This window comes from Meles meles, chromosome 8 (genome assembly GCF_922984935.1).
Source record: "Meles meles chromosome 8, mMelMel3.1 paternal haplotype, whole genome shotgun sequence".
Classification (NCBI taxonomy): domain Eukaryota; kingdom Metazoa; phylum Chordata; class Mammalia; order Carnivora; family Mustelidae; genus Meles; species Meles meles.
Window position 1 is genome coordinate 61,499,590 of NC_060073.1, and position 26,824 is coordinate 61,526,413.

A 26,824-nucleotide genomic window follows, 5' to 3' on the forward strand; every position below is an offset into this window, starting at 1 on the left:
GGCACCTAAGCGGTTTTCACTGAATAATTTTTGAGTTGTACTGAGCTCCAAAAGAGTTAAAAAAAAAAAAACCGCAGTAAGATCTTTAAACCACTACTAACTGTGAATTCATAAGCACCAGGATTAAGTAACTGCTTGATAAGAAAAGCATTTTCTAGGTCTGCTTAATATTTTCCCCTCTGTTAGATCCCTTGATCTGAGTTTGTCTCTTGGAACAAAAAGGAGATTCTGGAAGGCTGATGGGATATCATAAAATACAAACCTTGACTGCTGTTGAAAATTCCAGATGGGGGAATCTGTGTTTTCAACCACTTGGGTATAGATAGGAGATGGATCATCAGCCGTTGCAAAAGATACACAACAACTGGGTATCAATACTTTCCGTTCTGTCAAGGGACTCCCTGAAATAGAACACAGTGGAATGACTGACTTTAGGGTGTCAGAAAGAACGTGCTGGAAGCCTCCCATTACACAGGTAAAAGCAGGATCATTTCTAGCCTTCTCCTACCTTTAGGTCTTTGCTTGAGCTATTATTCTCTGTATCTGAAGTGTTTCTAGTGTCCTTTCTGCTACTAAAACTGTCCTTTCAAGGCTCAGTTCATAAATATTCCCCAGTGAGGAATCATTCCTCTCATCTCTGTATACCTTGCGGGATGATGGAAAATACTGAATTGAGAAGCAAAAGTAGAACTGCAAAACACCCTAGACTCAGGAGTCACACAATCAATGATCAGCTCTGCAGTACATGTTTTGTGTGACTTCAGGCAAGGCCGCTCTAGGCCACAGTAAGGCAACCAGGCAATAGAGAGGTAAAGTGGCTTGCTCACTGCACATCTGGCTAACTAGCATCTGTAAGATCCAGCCAGGTTTCCTGGTTTCCCGAGTTTCCAGGGTTTTTCCATTGCAATAGGTCTAATTAACTATTTGCTTAAGAGCTCCCCCTCTGGCCTGGAATGAATCCATGGTAACTTTTCCCTCAAGTGATGCCCAAATTTGCGTATTAACAAAAACTTAGTCCAGTTCCATTAAAGGAACGTTAACTGACACTTTTCTCTGTGTCACACACACATGCCCAGAGGAGTCAGGTTTGATTCCTGAATGGAGACAGACACACACAATTAAAATAAGAGAAAGCACAGGGAGCTATGGGAACCCAAAGGGGCTCCTAACCCTGCCGGAGTAGGTAAAAGAGAACCTCTAAAGACTGATGATACCGTAGATAATTTTGGTTTTTACTAAGTATAACTTAGATTAACCTAAATAATTTTACCTCTCTGTTCCTCAGTGCCTTATTCGTAAGATAGGGCTGGAGACACTTGTCATGTCTAGTGTAAGAATACAACTCTAACGAGTACTCAAGGTGACTCATAAAGAAAGGGTCTTCAGAGCTTTCTCTAACAAAAATATTCAAGAAGCTTTTATTTTCAGAACCAGGACCACAATGGGGTCACAGGAAGTTCAAAACTCCTTCAGATTTAAGCTCTGCTGAGGGCAAAACGCATAATTCAGGACTGTTTGGAGATCTTCTGCATGCAGCCTTGTATGCAAAATGATTTTCACAAAAGTTTGGCAAATTATGGCTGACTCAGAGAGTGTGGCATGAGTTGCCTTCAGCTGCATGTTCTCAGAGGATAAGAGTCTGAGAGATGAACTTATATGAGCATCACATTTTATAGCTGCGGAGAAGGGAAATGGGTTTGCTAAGTCACAAAGCAAGTTCATGGCTTAGCTAGGGTCAGAACCCAGTCCACTGACTCCCATTCCAGAACTACTTCTATCATATCATCATTTGGAAGGCACATTTCAGAGAGATGATGTGCAGGTCTGTATTCTCAGGACCAAACACAGGGCCTGAAAGATACATAAACTTCATGGGAGGAAAGACTATATGGGTCTACCACTGAGGGTGGGAATCAGGGAGACAACAGAGACCTCTGAAAGTCAGATATCCACCCTGATGAGTGTTCGGTCCTGGATACCAGGAATAGGCCAAAGAACAAGTGATTTATAGATTTGTGATTTATAATTCATATTAGAAATTTTAGAGGTATTAAGTATCATATTCACAAACAAGAGGACATTATTTCCTGCATCAGGAAGATGAGGGTGCTGTGGCAGAGAAATAAACAACACAGTTCCAAGAATACACAGCTAGTAGAGAGACAAATTTCTAGCCATTTTCAGTGCAGACTAATATGTGATATGAAGGAGGAAAAATTGTGTGGGATTAGGGGTGGTGGTATGGGGGAGACTGGGGAACCCAGAGTGAGGTTTTGTGCTAAGAGAGGTAGTCAGGAGGCTTCAAAGTGATGGTGTCACCTTAGTCCATTCTCAAAAGATGAGTAAGTTTGTTGAAAAGGAGAGAAAAAGGCATTCTAGGAAGAGAAAGAAGCAGACCAAAGGCTTGGTAGTAAGAGAGAGAAAAGAGCTTTGGCAAAATGCAAATTGTGGAATTAAGATATGGTGAAAGATGAGGCTGAAAAGACTGATGAGGCCACATGGGAGGAACTCTGTGTGCTGTCACCGAGAGTGTGGGGGAAACAAAGCCAATAACAGTATTTTCAGTTGAGAGAGATTGTATTTGTGGACCAGAATATAACCTTAGGAGCAGAATGCAAAAGATATTGGAAGAGAATACTGGAAGCAGCAACCACTGAGAGGGCTATCCCATTTGTGCAAGTTTCTGAGGCTTGAGCAGGCAAGGTAGCACTAAGAATGGAGAAAAGGTGACAGAAATTTTGTGCAAGAGGCCGTGGTCCTATACCATGTATCTGGACACAGTGGAACTTGGTAAGTATTTGTTGAATAATCTATTAATCCCTATGACTTACCCCTGTTAAAGTCCCCGTAAGCAACTCTCCTATAGGAGAGACAAAGTAGGAAACGAGAGGAGGTATTAAGGAGAAGGCAGCATTGGACTGAGGCCTCAGGGTCATCCACTTCCTCATTTAACAAATATTTCTGGCTTATGATGTGTCAGATACAGTTCTAAGTGTTGAGAATTTAGTGTCAATAAACAAAACAATAATCCTGTTTCTGTAGGACTCATATTCTTCTAGGAAGGATAGAAAATAAACAAAACACATTGTTAAAGGCTACAGACAAAAAGAAAGCAGGAAAGAGGGATAGAAAATGTTGGGGAGGAGCTAGAAATTTTAGATGGGTGATCAGGGAAGGCCTTGTGAGACAAAGTCATTTCACTAAAGACATGCAAGATGTTAGGAATATTCCAAGCAGAGGAATATCAGATCCAAAGGTCCCAAGACAGGATTCTGTTTGTATTTCAGAAAAAGCAAAGAGGGGCCAGCATGTTTGAAACAGGGTAAATGAGGGGAAGGGCAGGATGCCAGTTGGAGCTTGGTAGCTGGGGAAAGGGAGAAAGGAATCCAGGCTAAGAAAGGTGTGTGAGCAAAGGCCCAGGAATGGCTTGTTGTTTGTCGTGGTAGGAAAGCAAAGGAAGCCACGCACTACTGGAGGAAATCACCATTTTGCCATTCTCAGCCATTCTAAGATCATGTCAGTTAGTCTCAGTTGAGCCCTCGGTTGAGCTCAGCAATCTTCTTACCATGATTCGCACAGCTCCCTTGCAATGACCAGCCAAAGAGGATCAATTGCTATCGTGATCCCTGATGCCCTCCCTAAGCAAGCCCAGAACATACACTTTCCCACTTTAATACCTTTGTTTAAGTTGAAATATCCACCTGGAGTTTTATCCCCACCTTCCTGAAATCCTATTCGTTCTAAAAGGTTCTCCTGATTTCTCAGACATCTCTCATCTCTCTGTTCTAAACTCTAAACACTACATATTGTAGTGCCCTTTGGGCCTTCAGAACACTTTGCTTTATATATCCTTAACCGTGTGGCTGCTAACCTTCTCGATAGGGGTAATCAGCTGTTGGAGGACAGAAACCATGTGTCATTTGCTCCACCCTCTCTGTATTTGGCATTGGCCCTGCAGAGATTTACTACTTGCAATGCAAGTCCAGGGCTAGGTGTGCAATATATACCCACCCTGGGCTAGAGTGACTGGTAAACACAGTGTAGACAGGATTAACTGGCAAACACAGCCATATTTCATACCTGAAAGGCAGAATGGTATACAGGAAAAGAGCACTGGCTTCAGATCCAGACATAGCTGGAATCAAATTCTTGCTTTCCAGAGCTTATTAACTGTGTAACTCATGTCACTTTATCTTTTGAGCTTTATAAAATGGGCAGGTACTATAATCTAGTCACACCATCATTGCACTTGTGGTAAGGATGAAATGAGATTTAATGCACAAAAATGAGAATAAAACTCGGTACAAAGAGATGCTCAATAAATTATTGTCAAATTACTTTGCCAAGTCATATTTTTTAAAAAAAATATTTCATTTATTTGACAGAGAGAAATCACAACTAGGCAGAGAGGCAGGCAGAGAGAGAGGAGGAAGCAGGCTCCCTGCGGAGCAGAGAGCCCGATGCGGGGCTCGATCCCAGGACCCTGGGATCATGACCTGAGCCGAAGGCAGAGGCTTTAACCCACTGAGCCACCCAGGCGCCCCTGCCAAGTCATATTTAAAAAATGTAATTAATGTTCTTCCCGTAAGAAGCCTGAAGGGAGCTCTGAAAATGGTTTGCTATATACTTGGCCCAGAAAAGCCTACAAAATCACATGAATCAGGAGGTTCAAATCTTCGTGCTGACTTTAAAAACACAGGTGAAACTGCCCACGCCATCAAGGGTATGCATATCTGAAAAGCCACCAAGTATGTGAAGGATGTCACTGTGTAGAAGCAACACGTGCCATCCTTCACTCCAGTGGTGGAGTTGGTAGGTGTGCCCAGGCCAAACAGTGGGGTTGGACACAAGGTCAGTGGCCCAAGAAGAGTGCTGAAGTTTTACTGCATGGGCTTCAAAATGCAGAGTATTGCTGAACTTAAGAATTTAGATGTAGGGCACCTGGGTGGTTGATTAAGTGGCTGCCTTCAGCTCAGATCATAATCCCTGGGTCCTGGGATTGAGTCCCCCATCAGGCTCCCTGCCAGCAGAGAGTCTGCTTCTCCTTTTCCCTCTGCCCTTCCCTCTACCCCCACTTGTGCTCTCTCCCTCTCTGCCTCAAATAAATAATAAAATCTGACCAAAAAAAAAAAGAAAAGAGTTTAGATGTAAGAGTTTAGATGTAGACCCTCTGGTCATGGAGCACATCCAGTGAACAAAGGCCCCAAGATGCAGCAGAGAACTGACAGGGCTTGTGGTTGGATGAGCCCACACATGACTCTCCCTGCCACACGGAGATGATCTTTACTGAAAAGAGCAGACTGATTCTAAACTAGAAGAGGAAGTTGCACAGAAAAAAATGATATCCAGAAGAAACTGAAGAAAGAAAAACTTATGGCCTGGGAGTAAATTCTGCATAAAGTAAATGCAAATAAAAGTAAAAACAGGGAAAAAAAAAAGTAACTTGCTGTCTAATGGAAAAGTTACAAGTATATTTGCATTGCTTTGTATTTGTACTTTTGCAATACGGGGATGCCCCCTAAAATGGAATGTAAACCCTATCTTTGCTATTTTAAATTCTATTTTATGCAATAACAATGAAACAGAACAATTCTTGCAAAAAATAACACTTTTTCGTGCTTTGTTTAAATTCATCCATCTACTGATTTTTCTCTTTTAAAAAATTCAGTTTTGGTCACCTGGGTGGCTCAGTGGGTTAAAGCCTCTGTCTTTGGCTCAGGTCATGATCCCAGGGTCCTGGGATTGAGCCCCGCATTGGGCTCTCTGCTCAGCAGGGAGCCTGATTCCCGTCCTCTCTGCCTACTTGTGATCTCTGTCAAATAAATAAATAAATAAAATCTTAAAAAAAATTCAGTTTTTATACATTATACTTGTCAAAAATAGCCTGCTTCGGTGGGTCAATAAAAAAATATTTCCCAGTTTTGTGACTCATATGGGATCTCATTATCTCTAATACAGTATAGCAAGGGCTGTACTTGGGGAAGACTTTGTCCTGAGATGAAACATTTCAAGGTTTCAAAGATAATGAGAAGGATAAGAGAACCTCAGGGGTCATTATAGCAGCTTATACTCATGGGAATAATGACTGTTGGTGGTGTGTACAGAGAGAAATGAAATGAAAGGTAAGCAACAGTTACCATGGCGTGAATTTTGTTTCTGTTCCAACATAGCACAGATTGAGAGAAGCCAACACAGAGATGATTTGAGCTAAGTACAGAGACCAAACGAAAAGATGTATATTGAAACCTGAGCTCACAGGGCTTTGGTTATCTGGCTCACACAGCCATCACACATCTCAGAATTGTTAATTCCAACCATTTATAGATGAGAAATTCAAGACAGAGGGAGACAATAACTTGCTCAAAGTCACACACATACAACTTACTGGCTGGGAATACATATTTGAGGGTATTTCTACTAGAATGTAAGCTCCACATGGGCACGATTTTTAGCTATTTTGTTCACTACTTTATGCCCAGCACTATACACTATGGTAAAGAGGGCAAAAAGTGCTGGGAGAGCAAATAGAGGAGAGGGGCCTTTACGTTAGGGAAACTGATAAACATCAAGTCTTAATAGAGGAGTTAGAATTAGCCAGGGAAAAGAGAAAGGTGATGGCAAAGAGAAAGTTTTAGGATTGATTACAAGGCTGAATAAAGAATAAGGTAAGGGTTCCTTGTGCCATGGACACATGGATACATGGCTGTCTGGTGAGGTCACTGGGCTTCTTCTTAACAGTGTGTGTATTATCAATATGTGTGGGTTTTTTCCCTTTTCTTTTTTTTTAGAGAGGGAGAGAAAGAGGGAGAGGGGCAGAGGTAGAGGAATCTTCAGCAGACTCCACACCATGTGGAGCTTGACGTGGGTTTCGATCTCATGACCCTGCGATCATGAACTGAGCTGAAATCAAGAGTTGGATGCTTAACAGACTGAGCCACCCAGGCACCCCAACGTCTGTGTGTTTTAAAGATTTTATTTATTTATTTGGAGGGGGAGAGTGAGAGAGAGAGAGAGAGCATGAGTTGGGGGGAGAGGCAGATGGAGAGCAGAAGAAAGCCCGATGTGGGCCTGGATCCAAGGACCCTAGGATCATGACCTAAGCCAAAGGCAGACATTTAACTGACTGAGCCATCCAGGTGCCGCTCTGTGTGTTTTTTTAAATGCATAATGTAAGATACACAGCATTACGTAAAAATCAAATTATATTAGAATTATTATAAAAATGCTAAAAAAGCAGTGACCTACTAGTATATATGCTTTATTAATAGGTAACAAGATCTAACTGTAGGTTTTACAACGACTATAATTTTGAAGTAATGATAGGTATAAAAAGATATCTGCAAGAACTACAATGTGATAGGAAAATACCTGTGATTTCTATGGCTGACAACATCACCGACAGGTACTGTTAATATTACTAGGGTCTAGTGTCTATGATCACAACTGTAGGAAATGTTTAATTTTAGTTAGAGGTTAATAAAATCCAGATGTCATTATTTTCCTATCCAAGTTCGCCATCTTGACTTTTCTCCTTAGGTCCTTTGGGGTTTAGGGATGCAGTGTTAAGAACTCTTGGTGCCAGGTACATAATGAAGATGGCCCGAGTTGGTAGCAATGGAAAGGAGAAAAAGAGTCCTGAGAGAAATTTAAGAGATATAACAATTTAATGAATTTGATGATATGATGGTGGATAAGGAAAAGAGAAGTACCTAAGCTTGATAAGATGGTGGATAAAGGAAAAGAGAAGTACCTAAGTTGATAGTCATGTTTCTGGACTGGGGAACTTATGATATGCGAAGTTAATATATAACTGGCAATGTCCACTTAAGTTCAGAAAGGCTTTCATGTTGCTTAAACTTTTAGGCTTGAGAAATATAATTATCGATTAAGATGTTGTTGCAGATTCTGTCATGATTTCCAAGATTTATGAAGCCAGGACCATAATCTGAGGAGTCAGATACATGCTCCTTTTAAGCTCATACATACCTTTTAAGCTCATACATACCTTTTAAGCTCAAATGCATCGCTCTTTCTACCAGGATACTGACTGCAAAAGTTCCATCCAATGTGGCAGGGCCCTCCTCGGCTGGGCAGACTTCCTTTGTGGTGTTGCAAGGGACCTGGGTGGAGGCAGGGGACTTCTGGCCGGCAGGTGATGGAGAGAGCTGAATCTCATCATTCCTTCTGGGGAACTGCTCAGACTCACTGTGGCTGCTGCAGTCCATAGAATCCAGCTCAGGAGCAGGCCCAGGGTGTGGAGAAGGAGAGGAAAGAACCACATGAACTCGTAAGGCAGCTCCTGAGAGGTTGGAAGCATTTCGTCCAAATAGAGGATACACACCTGCAAGAGGATGAAGGAGGATAAGCCCAAGCAAGCAGGAACCAAGAACATTCTCTAACCTTGGAAATGATTCACTGAGAGTGCTTGTGGTCCTCTCTCCTTCAACAGGCCTATAGGCCCCAATATACCAATTTATAAAAGAAACTATGAAGTCAGTATATGGTGTGAAAATGTTTACTCTCTTCTCCTCAATATGCACATTATCTCCATTAATGGAAAGTAGTGCAAGTTCAGATTTGAAGCCAAAGCCAAATGACTACCAGGCAGAGTTGATGTGGAAGAGATTCATGAGCTGGGGTGAGCAGACCTGGATGACTTCTCAAGCCTTCTGAAAGTAAGATTATTATTAAAGCAGGAATGGCCTGTCCTCTGTCACATGTCCCTCTGGCTCTCGTCTGTAGACTTTTTCCCAAGGTCTTCTTCTTACGAAGCTGTCCTGGTGCTCAACTTAGCCTGTTTCAGCAACTAAATATGTCTGGCAGTAGCCCTGAAGATCATCTGGAAATGAAGTAGGGGGCTTCAGCAAAGGAGGCAAGAAAGAAAAATAGGGGAATTCCTATTTGTTGACTGTTTCTCATGTGCCAGGATCTGCAAAGTTAGGTAACCTGCTAAGGTGAATTCTCCAAAGTGGCAGATTTAATCTCAGGGATATGAACTTATAAGCTTCCTCAATATTAAAATGAGATTTCATTATATAGCAGAAGGCACTGAGAACTCTTTCAGAATCTCAAAGTTTGGTTCATTAGGCTCATTTCAATTCAGGAAAATGCAGTTAACTGATTCACAGGAAGCAGTAACATGCAACTTTCCCTATCTTTGTCAGTTTTTTAGGTAACCTCTTTTCTTGTGATGCAATGTGTGAATTATCATCATTATTACAAGCAGAAAGTAAGCCAATAGGAGGCAAGACACCCAAAAGCAACATAGCTAAAGCCTTATCCTCAAGAAACTCAACAGCTACTTGGAAGGACGGTTGGGTGGATGACTGAATGGACTGCTTGGATAATTCAGTCAGTACATCCAATACCATACCTTGTACAAATCCCATTCACAAGAATATAAAAAGCTTAGACTGATGGGAGGTGGAAAAGTAGGAGAGAAATGGATAATCGTAAAACTTAAATATTTCCTTTGTATCAGTCAATAAAAAGAGGTATTTCTGCTTGAGTTCTGATCTTTAAATCTTTATTTAGTGTTCCAAACCTACTTTCTTCAGCAAAGTGAAGTTAAAAGTCCATCTTTATGAACTTTAGTTCAAGTGAGCTGTGCTTACTTCAAAGATGTTTTCTGCAGGCTCTCTGAAGTGACTCTAGACTCGCCAGACAAAATAGGGCACATGGAATCTAATGAGGTGTTCAACGGAGACAGAATTACACCTGCTGGATCCAGAGAGAACCAGAGAATCTGGGATGATCACCCAAATACTTACTTCTTACTTAGCTTGGGCCGTCTGTGCAACAGGGTCAGAGCACAAGGCTAACAGAGCTACAGAGGGTTGTGATTAAATTTCTTTAGTTAAATAGTGGAAGAAATAACAACCAATCTTACAAGGAATATCCTAATGAATAAATATCATGTTTATAAAGAATCTAGTCTGGTTATCTTCAATTCATTCTGCATTATAGTTACTAGGTGGAGTCTTCTAAAATGCAAAACTATCACTCTTCTATACAGACCCCATTAGAATAGCTTTCCATAGCTCTCAGATAGAAGTCCGGTACTCTTGTCCACCTTTCTAACTTCATCTCCTTATCATCTTCCATCCTATATATCTTATGATCCAGCAGTACCAAATTACTTACAGTGCCTAAAAGGTATCAACCTGCCTCATGCCTCTGTACCTTCACAGGCTGTTCTCCTGTTTAGAATATCATTCTTTGCCTTTTTGTGGCTTATTCCTAAATCCTCTGAAACTCAGGTCAAGGATCATTTCCACTGAGATGTCATCCTTGAACCAAAGAGATGTTGTATCCCTGTGCTCCACAATACCACTGAGAATACCTTTTCATAGTTTATGGTTCACTGTAATTGTTTATTACTACTCTATTCTCCCACTGACTATCTCTTACTCATCTCTGAATTCCCAGAGCCAAGTATATGAATCAAGTACTGAACAAAAGTTTAAAAGAAAGCATCTAGTACATAATACCACTTGCAAAATGTTACCTTTTTCCTTTCTGCCTTGTGAACCGATTTATTACTTTGTACATTTTCTTTATGATTTCAAGATGTGCTGACCAGAGAGAGAGGATATCCTAGTCTCACCAGCAGCTATGTTTTTCAGTGTATTTTAAAAACTAGCATTCTAGATTATCATAGAGGCTCTTACACATGAGTTTAAAGATAGTACCCTCCCAATTCACCCATTTTTATTTTACACAAATTGAGTACAATATTCTAGGCACTATGTTCGGTGCAAAGATCTGCTAAATTTGACTGCATTCTAAAGCTACAAAGTTTAGAGCCACTTCTCAGCTCTGTGGCAACCCTACCAAGATATACTGTCACGAGGCAATGCCTTTTTTTTTTTTTTTAAAGATTTTATTTATTTATTTGACAGATAGAGATCACAAGTAGGGAGAGAGGCAGGCAGAGAGAGAGAGAGGAGGAGGAAGCAGGCTCCCTGCCGAGCAGAGAGCCCAATGCGGGGCTCGATCCCAGGACACTGGGATCATGACCTGAGCTGAAGGCAGAGGCTTTAACCCACTGAGCCACCCAGGCGCCCGGCAATGCCCTTTTTTAAGCAGCCAGTGGTGCTCTTTCCTTTTGAAAATTCTTTAGTTATAGGAAGCATTACTAAATTATTACTAATCTTTCAGCATACAATACTAGAAGAAAACACTTGCTAGCTGGGAGCCTGGGTAGTAATCTAACCTCTTTGAGCCTCCATTCACATGACTGTAAAATAGGTCTGATATCTATCTCCCAGCACTGCTAGGAGGATCAAATAAAATAATGTCTGAGGGAGCTTATCACGTAGTGCTTGTCATAGCAGGTGCTGAAACCACAAGAACTGAGGCCGGTTCCTCACTTACCACTGACTGTTAATGTTCTTGCTGACCTGTCCCCAAGTCTGGCCAGGTCCACATAGGCTGAGCCAATCCAACTGTCCGTCTGGTGGGGCCTCTCCACACTGTCATTGCCATAAGCCCGCCACACTTGGATCTCTAACCTCTCCTCCCTGAAATACCAAAGGAGTGATGGGCCCCTAGTGACTTCTGCTCTTCTGGATGCCTTGAAAGTAACCATGACCTGTTTTTTGTTTGTATATTCCTTAGGCTTCTTGAGAGGTGTCCAGAAGGCCTCATGATCATACAGCTTATAGCGGAGGTAGCAGTATGTGTTCTTATGAATGTGGTTCTGGCCAGCAAGAAGCACACAATGGATGGGCAGCCAGAGCCTTGGGGTGGATATGGTGACAGTGGCTGGCTCCTCTTCATTCATCTTGACAAGATTCTTCAGATTATTCTCAAAGTTCCAGCCCAGTAGCTCAGCAGCTTCCAATACTCGCTCTCTATCACCAGGATGCGTGAAGGAAACTGAAAGCTCCAGGCCACCCACAATCTTCTGCATGAGCTCCAAACCATGAGGCAGGGCACCATCCTCTGGCAAAATGATAGGATACCATCCTGTGATCCCTTATGGAAAACAAGTAAGACTTTCAATTAGTGTTTTAAGAATAAAACAACTTACCCACTTCCTACTCCAGATCCACCATCACTCTGGCCCAAGACAGAACAGAAAACATACACCTGGGGTGCCTGGGTGGCTCAGTGGGTTAAGCTTCTAACTTCAGCTCAGGTCATGATCTCAGGGTTCTGGGATCGAGTTCTGCATTGGGCTCTCTGCTTGGAAGGGAGCATGCTTCCCCCCTCTCTCTCTGCCTGCCTCTGCCTACTTGTGGTCTCTGTCAAATAAATAAAGTCTTAAAATATATATATATATACACATACACATACACACCCACAGAACACGGGAGTTTGTTTTCCCTGACTACTGAAAGACTATGAGATCAGGTGGAAGAACAAAGCCTAGGAATTGGAAGACCTGAATTCTCTCCTAGGCTCAGCCCCAAACCAGCAGTTCAGTCTAGGTAAGTCATTAATTTCATTCAACCTTGGTTTCCTTACCTGACAAATAGGAAAACTGGTGCTAATCTTGCCCACCAGACAAAATTGTTATAATCATCAAATGAGATAATGGTTTTGGAAGAGTTTGAAAAGAGAAGTGCTATAAAAAAATGTGAAATGGAGGGGTTGAAAGATGGAGGCCGAGTAGGAGGACCCTAGGCTCTACCTTGCCCCACAAATATTAACTAGATAACTATCAAAATCATTCCAAGAACCCCAGAAATTGACCTGAAAACTGGCAGAACAAACCCCACAACTAAAGGTTGAGATGAGGCCTCATCAAAGAGAGTAGGCAGTGTGGAGACACAGTTTGGGAGAGAAATGGATTGTGGCCGTTGCAGTGGGGAGGGAGTCATGGCCACAGAGAAGGGCAGGAGACACATAGGAGCACATAGGGGAGCTCATGGGAAAACAAATTCTCATAGCAATTGGCTTGGAAAGTGAGAGGGACTGAATTTCATGAGTTTCTGCAACAAGTGGGGCTTAAAGCCTGGAGTTTTAAATTAGCATGCTTGGCTCTGATAGAGCCTGGAGGGCATTAGGACTGCTCTTGGAGAGGAGGCAAACAGCCTGAGAACATACAGTCTAGGAAGAGCAATCTGAAGAGCACCTGGAACACATAATGGGGAGTTATATGCTAACCTAATGGTAACCATATATCAAAAACCACTAATAAATATGCAAGGTATAAAGAGAAAGAAATCTAAATATATCATTAAAGAAAATCAGCAAGTCATGAAAGGATCAGAGAAAATCTTCAGAAACAACCAAAAACAAGTAATAAAATGACAATAAATATTATCTATCATAAATAGACTAAACGCTCCAATCAAAAGACACTGAGTAAGAGAATGGGTAAAAAACAAGACTCATCTACATGCTGCTTACAAGAGACTCATTTTAAACTTAAAGACACCTGCAGATTGAAAATGAGGGGATGGAGAAAAATCTATCATGCAAATGGATGCCAAAAGGAAGCCAGAGTAGCAATACTGATATTGGACAAACAGACTTTAAAACAAACTGTAAAAAGAGACAAAGAAGGACAGTGTATATTAACAAAGGGGACAGTCCAACAAGAAGATATAACAATTATAAATATTTATGTACCCAACACAGGAACACCCAAATACATGAAACAGTTAAAAACAAATTTCATAAAGGAACTAATTGATAATAATACAATAACATTAGCAGACTTTAACATCCTACTTACATCAAGAGGTAGATTATCTAAACAGAAAATCAGTAAGGAAACAATGGCTTTGAATGACCCACTGGAACAGATGTATTCAGAACATTCCATCCTAAAACATCTGAATACACATTCTTTTCAAGTACACATAAAACATTCTTCAGAACAGATTATGTAGTAGGCCAGAAAACAAGCCTCAACAAATTCAGGAAGATCAAAGTCATACCATGCATCTTTTCTGACCACAATGCTATGAAACTAGGAAGTCAACCACAAGAAAAAATCTGGGAAGAACACAAATACAGGGAGGTTAAATAATATGCTACTAAACAATGACTGGGTCAACCAGGAAATGAAAGAAGAAATAAAAGTAGATGGAAACAAATGAAAATGAAATCACAATGGTCCAAAATCTTTGGGATGCAGCAAAAGAAGTTCTAAGAGGGAATTTTATAGCAATAGAGGTCCACCTCAAGAAGCAAGAAAAATCTCAAATAAACAACTTAACCTTACACCTAACATAGAAAAAGAACAACAACAAAACCTAAAACTAGTAGAAGGAAGGATATAATAAAGATTAGAGCAGAAATAAAAGATAAAGAAACTAAAAATGTAATAGAACAGACCAATGAAACCAGGAGCTGGTTTCTTGGAAAAAAATAAACAAAATTGGCAAGCATACAACAAAAGAAATAAAAGGCATCCAAATTGGTAAGGAAGAAGTGACATTTTCACTATTTGCAGATGATATGATACTGATATAGAAAACCCTAAAGATTCCACTAAAAATCTGGTAGAACTGATAAACAAATTCAGTAAAGTTGTAGGATACAAAATCAAGATACAGAAATCTGATGCATCTCTCTCCTCCCTCCCTCCCTGCTTGCTTGCTTTCTTTTCCTCCCTCCCTCCCTTCTTTCCTTCCTTCCCTTCCCTTCCCTTCCTTTCAGTAGCCCAATGCAGGGCTTGAACTCATGACCCTAGGATCAAGACCTGGGCTGAGATGAAGACTGGATGCTTAAGCAACTGAACCACCCATTCGCCCCTGTTGAATAAATACACCAATAATGAAGCAGCAGAAAGAGAAATTAAGGAAATAATCCTATTTGTACTGCACCAAAATAAAAAGATACCTAGGAATAAACTGAACTAAAGAGTTAAAAGACTTATACTCTGAAGACTATAAAATATTGATGAAAGAAATTGAAGACAACACAAAGATATGGAAAGACATTCCATGCTCATAGACTGAAAAAATAATGTTAAAATGTCTATACTACTCAAAGATCTAAACATTTAAAGCTATCTCTATCAAAACACCAATAGCATTTTTTACAGAACTAGAATAAACAATCCTAAAATTTGTATGGAACCAAAAAAGACCCCAAATAGCCAAAGAAATCTTGAAAAAGAAAGGCAAAGTTGGAGGCATAATTCTGGACCTCAAGTTTTACTACAAAGCTGTAGTAATCAAAACAGTATGGTACTGGCACAAAAACAGTCACATAGGTCAATAGAACAAAATAGAAAACCCAGATATAAACACACAATTATAACATAATTTAATCTTTGAAAAAGCAGGAAACAATATCCAATGAAAAAAAGACACCACTCAGCAAATGGTGTTGGGAAAACTGGACAGTAACATGCAAAAGAATGAAACTGGACCACACTTTCTTAAACCATACACAATAAATTCAAAATGGACTAAAGACCTAAGTATGAGACCTGAAACCATAAAAATCCTAGAAGAGAACACAGGCAGTAACTTCTTTCACATCAGTTATAGCAATTTTTTTAGGTATATCCACTGAAGCAAGGGAAATAGAAGCAAAAATAAACTACTGGAACTATAGCAAAATAAAAAGCTTCAAAACAGTGAAAGAAACAATCAACAAAACTATCAACAAAACATCCCCTACCAAATGGAAGAAGACGTTTACAAAATGACATATCTGATAAAGGGTCAGTATTCAAGGGGCGCCTGGGTGGCTTAGTGGTTAAAGCCTCTGCCTTTGGCTCAGGTCATAATCCAGGGTCCTGGGATCGAGCCCTGCCTCCGGCTCTCTGCTCAGCAGGGAGCCTGCTTCCCTTCTTCTCTCTCTGCCTACTTTTCTGCCTACTTGTGATCTCTGTCAAATAAATAAATAAAATCTTAAAAAAAAAAAAAGGGTCAGTATTCAAAACATATACAGAACTTATACAACACAATACCCAAAAAACAAATACTCCAATTAAAAAATTGACAGAAGACATGCAGATGGCCAACACAGACATGAAAAGATGCTCATCATCACTTATCATCAGGGAAATGCAAATCAAAACTACAATGAAGTATCACCTCACACCTGTCAGAACAGCTAAAGTCAACAACACATGTAACAACAGGTATTGGTGAGGATGTGGAGAAAGGGGAACCCTCTTGCACTGTTGGTGGGAATATAAACCGGTGCAGCTACTACGGAAAACAATATGGAGGTTCCTCAAAAGTTTAAAATAGAACTACCCTACGATTGAGGAATCGAATTACTGGCTACTTACCCAAAGAATACAAAATCACTAATTCAAAGGGATACCCACACCTCTATTTACAGTAGCACTATTTACAATATTTACATATTTACAACTATTTACAATAGACAAGATATGGAAGCAGCCCACACTGTGTACATTATCAACAAATGGATAAAGATGTGAGAAACACACACACACACACACACACACACAGGAATATTATTCAGCTACAAAAAGGAATGAAATCTTGCCATTTGCAATGACATGGATAGAGCTAGAAAGTATAAGGCTAAGTGAAATAAATCAGAGAAAGGCAAATACCAAAGGATTTCACTCCTATGTGGAATTTAAGAAACAAAACAAATGAGCAAAGGGGGGAAAAAAGAGTAAGCAAGAGAGACAAACTAAGAAACAGACTCTTAACTACACAGAACAAAGAGATGGTTACCAGAGGGGAAGGGGTGTTGGGGGGATGGGTTAAATAGATGGTGGGGATTAAGGAGTGTACTTGTCATGATGAACAGAGGATAATGTATGGAATTGTTGAATCACTACAATTACTACATAGTACACCAGAAACTAATATAATATTGTATGTTAACTATACCTAAAGTAAAAACTTTTTTAAAAAATGTGGTATATATACACAATGGAATATTATTCAGCCATAAAAAGAAAATCTTCCCATTTGCAGAGACAGGGATGGAGTTAGAAAGTATACTGCTAAACAAAGACAGAGAAAGACAAATATCATATGATACCACTCATATGTGGAATTTAAAAAACTAAATGAGTAAAGGGGAAATAAAGAGAGAGAAGACATATCAAAAAACAGATTTTTAATTAGAGAGAACAAACTGATGGTTACTCGGGGGAGGCCAGTGGAAGGATGGGTGAATTAGGTGATGGGGACTAAGGAGTGCACTCGTGATGAGCACGGGATGATGTACTAAGTGGCTGAATCACTACATTGTACATCTGAAACTAATATAACACTGTATGTTAAAAAAAAAAAAACCCACCAACTTGCCTCATATGATCCATGAACCAATTCATTTCTCCAACCCTCAGTTTTTTCATCAGCAAAATGAGGAAATTAGGCTTCTACAGGCCTTCCTGAATATAAGAATGTATAATTCAGTACTGTGTCTACATGAGGGATGGAGAAGAGAAGGAATACACTGAGAGGAACTAAAACAAAACTTGCCTACATCCTAAAACATTCCACTTGAACCCATTAAAACACATACATATCACTTAGGGAAAAAAAAGTGAAATGTTATAAAAGTGCTATAAATACAGGGGAAAAGGCATGGGTCAGGAGATCTAGGGTCTAGTCCTAAGTCTCCCACTGAAGGAACTGCCACTTAGGACCAGGCACTAGATTTCAAAATAATAAAAGCTACTCTTTACTCAGTATCCACTGTGTGTCAGACATACTCTTAAGCCTTCATATATAATAATTCACTTATATATTACTTCTCCTGATAACTGGGATAATAATCCCTATTTTACGATGAGAAAATGGAAGCTCAGAGACCTGCCTGGGTTATTATAGCTACCACCTTGTACAAATAAGTGACATAAGTGAGAAACCCTGTATACCAGGTTGTACAGACTTTTCTCTGGCAGGCACATAGAGTACCCATTAGAGAGTACTGCTCAAATTTTAATTCACAATTAAACTTAGGAGATGTGTGATAGGATTCTGGATATTAGAATACACAGTCCTAGGGAGGATGATGGGCAAGAAAAGGAAAGCTGACATTTACTGAGTGCCTGCAATGTGTTGGGTACTTTATATATCTGATTTTATCAGCTCCATCAGACCTGTCAGGATTAACTATCTCCAATCATGAGATAAGAAAACTGAGGCTCAGAAGGGTCAAGGTCACTGAGCTAGCAGTAAGTAGGACAGGTCCATTATTTCCAGACTGCCTTGGTGGCTGTCCCCTTTTAGGTTGTTACCTCATTCTTAATTCCTTCTACAGTGAGAGAAGAAGGTACAGTGAAAAAGAATAGGTGAACCTGTACTTGATTTCCTGTACCACACTAGTTGTGTGGTTTTGGCAAATCACTTAAATTGTGAGCCTAAGTTTCCTCATCTATAAAATAAAAATAGTAAGACCCTGTATTCCCACCAAGCAGGGTTATAATGAGGCTCACACAGTATCTGAGGAAATAGTTCACAGAATGTTATGTAACATAACATCACCATATTTACTATTTGTAGTATCACCATCTCCATCATCTTTCCTGGAGTAAGATGACAATACAAACAAAGCTTTGAGTTACTTTACTTTGTTAGAAGACTTTTGAAATGATTAGGAGAGGAGTTAAAATACTTCTCAGTAAACTTTTAAGGTACCTGCAAGAATTCAAAGCGTTTGTTAGGGGTCATGTTTTCTTCTGCATATCTTACGGGGAGCCATGCAAGATGATCTCTTGTAGGAAGCAAATGAGAAGGGGCAGAATTAGAAAGTGATTATCCAGCACCCTTACCAGATCTCTTGACCAGCAGCTCTTTTGTTGGAACCTTTACTACTCCAAGCAGATAATCTCTGAATGACTGAATACTGGTTATATCACTGGCTATCAAATCAAACAAAAAAGAGAAATTATTTAGTGCTTTACTGACCAAAGACTAAATATTTCAGCATGTATTTTCTAGGAAGAGCTATAATATTCAAAACAGAGCCCCTTTTAATTGATTGTGGTTATAGTCATTTGGTGCTCACCTGACTTGGTATCTTCATGATAAACAGCAAAAGTGACCTCTGCAAATTCCAATAATTCTGCCAGGAAACAGGCCTCTCCACTGCACTGCTGAGTCACCAAGTTACATGGAAACTCAATGTGATGGGAGAACTCAGGGCAGAAGGAACAGGCTATGGGGCGGGTTCGGCGCTGTTCTCCCTTGGGCAGGAAGGAGAGATGAGTGGTGACAAAGGCATTGACCCCGACTGTGGCACTGAACTGTAGAGCGGGTTCCTGCTCCGCCAGAGCCCTGTAAGGGAAGAAGCATGGGAATGAGATGGTAGTATCAAAAGTCAGCTGGATTGCCTAGAAAACATCTGCACCATTTTCATGAGGCTACCAGGAACACTAACTGACCATGTATTTCCTATCTAGGCTTTGGGCAGAGCCATAATGTGCTTTCTTAGTAATCATTTAGATCATAGTGTATGTGAATGGGATGGGGGAAGACAACATTCACATGTTTACCAGAGTGATACTCCAAGAACACTCCTTTGTACTGTCAATGACCTTCAGCCAAAGACTACCAGGGAGCAATGGTAGTTGAACAAGTTGTTTTTATTGTTCATTACGATGAGAAAGAATATATACCAAGGGAAATTATGGGGAATTTTAGTAAAAAGGTATCAGAAAGGACTTATATAGCACTCAACTCATTTGCTGATTTGAAGGTTGTTCAAGGAAGTGGGGCTTTGCTCTGTATTGCTGTTCTTTTTTTTTTTTTTTTTTTAAAGATTTATTTATTTGACAGATAGAGATTACAAGTAGGCAGAGAGGCAGGCAGAGAGAGAGAGAGGAGGAAGCAGGCTCCCCGCTAAGCAGAGAGCCCGATGCGGGGCTCGATCCCAGGACCCTGGGATCATGACCTGAGCCGAAGGCAGAGGCTTTAACCCGCTGAGCCACCCAGGCGCCCCTGTATTGCTGTTCTAATGAATCTTACCTAGGAAGGAAGGAAGACTAGAATAAGGCTAAGGCTGTAATTGGTAAAGCAGCAGCGGTAACTCATTTTGGCCAGGATGGGGGGATGTTAGGTATTTTGTGACTCATAATGACCTTGTTTTGGTTTGTATCTAGGCAAGATTACAGAGTAACTTTATTTTTTTCTGTCTTCAACTTGGTTGCAAAGCAGCCTTATCTGATGTTGCTGTTCTGTGAGATTGTTTATGCTCAGCATGAAAACACCAAGCCCAGCTACAAGTGTCAGATCAGTTTCCAGATGTCTCTGGGGCTGTTTTTCTCAGTAGAGACGTACCACAACACACAGACAGAACCTATCCGTCTTCAACTGATACTCGTAAAAAGTCGTCAAGTCTTTCATGTGTGGGTATAATATGAGACAAACTCCCTTACCCCAACTTCCCCAAGGTTACAAAACTGACATTGAGGCAAAGGTCACCTCTTTTTACACACTTTTTTTTTTTAAAGTAAGCTCCACGCCCAATGTGGGGCTTGAACTCATGACCCTGTGATCAAGAGTTGCATGCTCTACCAACTGGGCCAACCGGGCATCCCAAAGAGGTCACCTCTTTTTGAAGCATTTCCTGATAGCCACAAAGCATTCAGAGGGGTTCCTTCTTTATTGTTCTTGATATGCATTTTTAGAGGATAGTAATCTAGAGTTAAACAGATCTGGGTTTTAATCTTGGCTCTATCATTTAATTGAATGTGTGACCTTGGACAAGTTATTCAAACTCTTCCAAGTTTCATTGTCTTCTTTACTAAAATGAGGATACCATAAGGATACAACGAATACTAAAGGCTTATGTATAGTTATATGTGTACTGCATTTTCATTTCTAATGAAATTAACCTAAAATGATCATTAAAGTAGACTGGTATATGTCTATACAATAGCATACTCGGAAATGTATACTGTGCATAGGAAAAATGAAGGAAATAAATCAAATGCTAGTAGTGGCTAAAAAAATAAGGATAAAATGTTCAAGTAGTGTTGTAAAAATTATATAATATATACAAAGCAGAGTACCTGCCTATGGGTCATGAAAGGACTCTTAAAATAGGAAACTCTCAGAGATGGCAGTGATAGCAAAGAAAGTTTGGGCCCAAGGCCGGTCTGAATTTATTCATTCAGTAATTATTTCCTAAGCATCAGCTCTGTGTGTCATGCACTGGGCTCAGAGCTAGATACATACAGTAGTGAAATAACTATAATTTCTTACTCTTGTGGAACTCAGTAAGTATTGCAGGGCCTCTGCAGTCAAATAAATGACTGTATCTAGACTGTGATTTCTCTTCCTTTGATCCAATTATCTTTTTGCTAGTACTTCACCAGCAAATCAGTGAACCCATGTATGGTCACGAATTTTCTACTCATTCTCAGGTAAAGATGAGGTTAGTTAAAAGACTCTCATGAATAAGAAAGAAGGGATCTGTTTACACAGACATTGAAAATGTATTTTCAGGAAGACCACTGGCACTTAAGATGAGGGTTGGTGTCTCTCTCTTTTTTAAAGATTTATTTATTTATTTGAGAGAGATGGAGAGTGTGCTCAGACAGGAGATGGGGGAGGGGGAAAGAATCTCAAGCAAACTCATGCTGAGCAAGGAGCCAGATGCAGAGCTTGATCTCAAGACCCTTAGATCATGAACTGAGCTGACATCAAGAGTCAGATGCTTAACTGACTGAGCCACCCAGGCGCCCTGAGGGTTGGTGTTTCTTGGTAAGAGAAGGCTGACTTCAGAGGACCTGCTATCTGGATACCAAGAATTCCTATCTTCAGTAAGATGCAAAGTAAAACTTATTTCTGATTTTACTATATTTTGCTGGCTAAGAAGGGTAATGTTAATTATCTATACAAATGGAACTAATCACTTGTATAGTAGTAATTTATAAAATGACTTCATATTTGTTAATTCTTATACTGATCCTTATAAAATCAGGAGAGGTGTTCATAATTTTCATTTTTTGGATGAAAAAACTTAGACACAGAGAAGTAAAGAAACTAGCCCGAGATCACATATAGCTAGTGGAAGATGGGACTAGAAGGAAAGGGGTCCAATTTCTAGTGCAATTCTGTTTCCATTATACTCTGTCTATGTATGTTTATACATATTCTGTAAGACTGCCCCAAACTATAAAGAGAATGTAGTGTTAGAACTGCTCTGGCTTCTTATCCTTCCTTCTTGAAACAGTAACACAGACCAAAAAAGGGCTTACAACAAACTGCCTGCCACCCGATCTGACTTTTTTTATGATCCCGAGAGAGGGACTACTGAGCTTATCTAGGAGAGAGCTACTGAGTATCTAAACTCCAAGTCCTTCTCTGTCAATTAAATTGTGGTTAATTTGCAAATTCTGACCCTGGCTGAGTCTTACACAGAACAGGTACTCCCTGGACACAAGTTTCATGCCTCCATGCATTGCACATGTTCTTCCCTGTGAACAGAATAGTTTTCTCTTGGGCATTTTGGTAACTCCCACTCTTCTTTCAAGACTGAGATTAAGAAGGGCTCTGAATGCCAAGTTGAGCAGGTTAGAGTTTCTCCTGTGAACCACTAGTTTCTAGAGTGTGTATAACCTAGGGGGTTTATATGTAAGATAAACTACTTGGGCATAGGAAAAAAACATTAAAACGTCTATATTTGTTATCTCACATGTTTAAGTTTTGTATATGTTTGTGTATATTATTTTGTTTTGTATATGTTATTGTATATTTTATAATGTATTAATATACGAAATATATAAGTATACAATTTTTATATAAAATATATTTTATAACATATATATGAAACATATAAGTATATGAAGATGATTTATACATGAAAAGTATACAGTTATTCAGAGTGTATGCTAAAATTTTTTGTTAATAGGAATGGATGGTTAAAATTAGACCATTGCTACTGACAATGGGAAAACCATCAAAAGTTTTAATGTGAGGGAATGACATGATTTAAAAACTGCCCTGGTATCACTTACACCAAAATGAACATTCCAGCAATCACTGGGGTGACTGCTTAACAGTCATTCCAGCAATCACCAGGAGTCCATTTGGAGATTTGGTGATGAAAAATATTAACGAGGCTGAACATTTTACCAACTGCTTCAGTGTCAGATATCACATGGAAGTAATTCAATTCGTTTTTTACAGACTAAAGTTAAAGTGATCTGTGATCTGACTGTAAAGTTGTAACAAGGGAAAAAATTATGGAACACTTAACCTACTTTTTTCTTGAACTTGTATCCAGAGTGAACTAGTCTATAGTAGAAGCCTGACTTAGTTCTCTTTCTTACTAGGTACTTGTTATGTGCTAGAATTATGCTATGTGGTGGCTGGGGGCAGAGAGGAGTTCAGACAGTGACTAGAGGAACTTACAGCCTAGTGGGGGAAACTCATGTATGCAAATCCCTGAAACTGAGTAATATGGACTTATAACCAAGGTGCTAAAAGATAGGACAGGGGCACCTGAGTGGCTCAGTTGGTCGGTTGTCTGCCTTTGGCCCAGGTCACGATTCCAGGCTCCTGGGATTGAGCCCCATACTGGACTCCCTGCTCAGCAAGGAGCCTGCTTCTCTCTCTCCCTCTGCTACTCCCCCGAATTGTGCACTCTCTCAAATAAATACATACATACATAAAATCCTTCAAAAGAAACAACATAAAAGACAACAGACAAAGTGCCACTTCTGTCTACATGTAGGAAGAAATAAGGGAAGGCTGCAAAAAAGCTACCAAGTCAAAAGAAAACAGGAGTTTGTTTAGTGGACTAAAGGAAGAACATTCAAGGTAGAGGGAAGTAAGAACAAAGGCCTAAAGGAGATAAGAGAGGGGCCACACTGGGACACCTGGGTGGTTCACTCAGTTAAGCATTTGCTTTCAGCTCAGGTCAGGATCCCCAGGTCCTGGGATCAAGTCCTGCACTGGGCTCCTTGCTCAGTGGGGACCCAGCTTCTCCCTTTGCCCCTGCCGGCAGCTCCCCCTGCTTGTGCTCTCTGTCTCTCACTTTGACAAATTAAGTAAAAATCCTAAAAAAAAAAAAAAAAAAAAAAAAAAAAAAGAAGAGAGAGAGAGAGCCATTCTCTTCATATATAGTAATGTGCTCGAGGCAGAAAAAAACAGCAAGACAGATCCCCTGAGGGGAAAATGAGCTTGGTGTGTTCAGAAGCAATAAGGCCAGTGGCCACAGTACAGTAAGCAGAGTGGAGATGAGCAGAAGATAAAGTCATTAAGATAATAAGGAGCCAGGTCATGTGGGGTCTCATAGCCATTTTTAGTCGTCTTTTACTTTGAATGAGATGAAAAAGTCACTGATGGGTTTTAAGCAGAGGTGTGTCAAGGTCTGACTTAAATTTTCATAGGGTCACTGGTTTCTGTGTTGAGAATAGACTGAAGGGGAACAAGCTAGAAAAATGAGAGGTGGTAATCACAGACTGACTATGGGATTACAGAAGAGTTGCAGTGATTGGTCCTGGCTTGGTTTGAGGGTATAGGGTATGCCTGTATAAACGAGTGGTTAAGTAGAATAGAGGAAAAGATTAAGGTACAAAGCTGCTAATAACAGTTGAAGTAATAAAGTTTGTAAGTGATTTACTCATGTATACTCTTACACACGTTCTTAAGAGAAAAAGAAAAAATAAAGCTGTGCTTAATAAACTGGAAGTTGTACACAAGGAAGTTTTGCATATCTGAGTCTCATATGCTGTGTGGACTGCAATGGAAAAAAATGAGGACTGCTCTTCTAAGGTGGACTTACTTGGCTGCTGCTTGCAGGCCACAGGCTCTGATAACCTGAACTGAGAGAGAGACAGCTTGGGCAGCAAGAACTCCCTCTGCTGTCCTGGGAGTACGCCTGTACCTTAGTCCCACATCCAGTAAACCTAATGAGGACAAAAGGAAAAAAGATAAAAAGGTTAGTTGGGAGAGTCTCTGTTCTACCAAACCGTAAGTCCTGGTCAGAAAGAAGAGGATAAACACCCTAATGAACAATAAGGGGCATTAGCAGTGAGACAAAATGTCCATGGCCAGAATTACTTTATATTATTATATGCCAGGACTAAAAGCAGAACAAAAGTTACTATTTTCACTCTACATCCAAGAAACTATGTCAGAGGCAGAACTTAATTCAGATTTTTTAAAACTCCCAATTATTTTTATTCATTTGAGAGAGAGAGAGAGAGAGAGAGAATGAGTACAGTGAGGGGAGTGGTGAGGGAGAGGGAAAAACAAACTCTCCACTGAGCAGGGAGCTGATGCGGGGCTCGATCACAGGACCCCGGGATCATGACCAGAGCCGAAGGCAGATGCTTAATGACTAAGCCACCCGGGCGCCCTTCTTTTTAAAATTTTTATTTTTTTTTAAAGATTTTATTTATTTGACAGAGATCACAAGGAGGCAGAGAGGCAGAGAGAGAGAGAGAGAGAGAGGGAAGCAGGTTCCCTGCTGAGCACAGAGCCGATGCAGGGCTCCATCCCATGACCCTGGGACCATGACCCCAGCCAAAGGCAGAGGCTTTTAACCCACTGAGCCACCCAGGTGTCCCCTTTTTTAAACTTTTAAAAGGTTTTCACACTTTTTTTTTTTCACACTTCTTTTTTTCTATCACCCTTCTACCACCACCATCTGAAACATCCTTTATATGCCATCCTTTTAGAAAAATTCTACCTTCCTATTATCACATTTCAGAGACAGCTTTAAGTAACAACTGAACAAGCCGATCAGCGACAGTTAGGAGGAACAACTCAACCTTTATCGTGGCAAAAACACCCTTTTTCTTTGGCAGACACTCTCCAGCAAGTAAGCACATTAACTTGATTTAGGAGGCCAGTTCTAGTTATTTGATGATGTACCTGGAGAGTAGGTCAGCTTACTGAAACAATTAGGATGTAATTCAAAACTCCAAATTCTAATGAATCCCTTTCAACTTTAAATCCTAACCTCTTCCTCCCTTACAGTGAATTCCCTGGTCATGCTAACTGTATTCCACCAATTCCATATCTGCTCATGTTACCCTGGAATAATAATTCTCCGAGTACACCTATATAACACATAGGATTTATGCTGTGAGGCTTCTTAAATGCTTGCTGAAGTTAAAGGTGAAATGAGACAAGCAACATATATGCAGACAGTCCACGGAAATATGAATTTTCTAAAATTGAACAAAATTTACACGCAATAAACTCATATGTTCATTTTACTAAGAGAAGGTAGATCAGATCATAGTCTTCATCAGAGTCTTAAAAGGGTAAGTCTCTCAAAATATGAAGAGTCACTGTTTACAGAGAAAAGGGATATTTACGTATACTGATTTCGAAAGGGAGAGACAAAGCAGTCTTCAATTACCTGATGACTGGTTCCTCAACTCTTTCCTGTTCTCAAGCCTGGGGGTTAAAGGGAGATTAAAGGTCTGTATTCCCACATCCTCAAGGTGCTGCATGGTTACCATGGCACAGATCCTTGATAATGGCAAGGTTCCTTTGGCAACCACCTGGTCTCTCACGTTAGGATAATAGTATCTGTAAGCCGCAAAAGCATAAACTGTCAGTAGGAAGAATTACATGGATAAATGATTCAATTTGCTCAAGGGATCAGTTTTTGGTATCAAGTTATCTTTGGAGCCTGGTTGTTCTGTATTGGTAGCATACAGTTGTGATCGTGTCTGGCTGGATTTATTGCCTGTCATATGGAGAAGGAACTCCATAAATTATACGCTGTGTTCAGAACAAACCCCAGCTTCCTACAAGCTTTCTGTTTGGTTATCTGCATCTGACTTGGACTTCTGGGAGTAGTCACTTTTGAGAGCATTCATCCTGTAGCAGCAAAAGTGGTTCTAAGTGGAGCAGTCCCAATTTTCTTCTGTGGCTTGAGGCCTAAGTCCCTCAAATTTAAAGGATCTCTTAGTACCTAGTCTATTTCCTTCTCTTGTCAAAATATT

General features: G+C 40.2%; 1 protein-coding gene across 7 annotated transcripts in view; it reads right to left on the reverse strand.

Moving 5' to 3' along the window:
- C2CD3 (C2 domain containing 3 centriole elongation regulator) overlaps positions 1-26,824 on the reverse strand; it is a 144,091-nt gene that overhangs the window by 45,044 nt on the left and 72,223 nt on the right. For all 7 annotated transcript variants that reach the window (XM_046016591.1, XM_046016592.1, XM_046016590.1 and 4 more), the window contains 7 exons: positions 26,233-26,405; positions 24,646-24,769; positions 18,919-19,187; positions 18,683-18,772; positions 11,377-11,979; positions 8,006-8,341; positions 263-401 (listed from right to left, as the gene is read on the reverse strand). In XM_046016591.1, the coding sequence (XP_045872547.1) occupies positions 263-401; positions 8,006-8,341; positions 11,377-11,979; positions 18,683-18,772; positions 18,919-19,187; positions 24,646-24,769; positions 26,233-26,405 (1,734 nt within the window). The remainder of the gene's footprint in view (positions 1-262; positions 402-8,005; positions 8,342-11,376; positions 11,980-18,682; positions 18,773-18,918; positions 19,188-24,645; positions 24,770-26,232; positions 26,406-26,824) is intronic.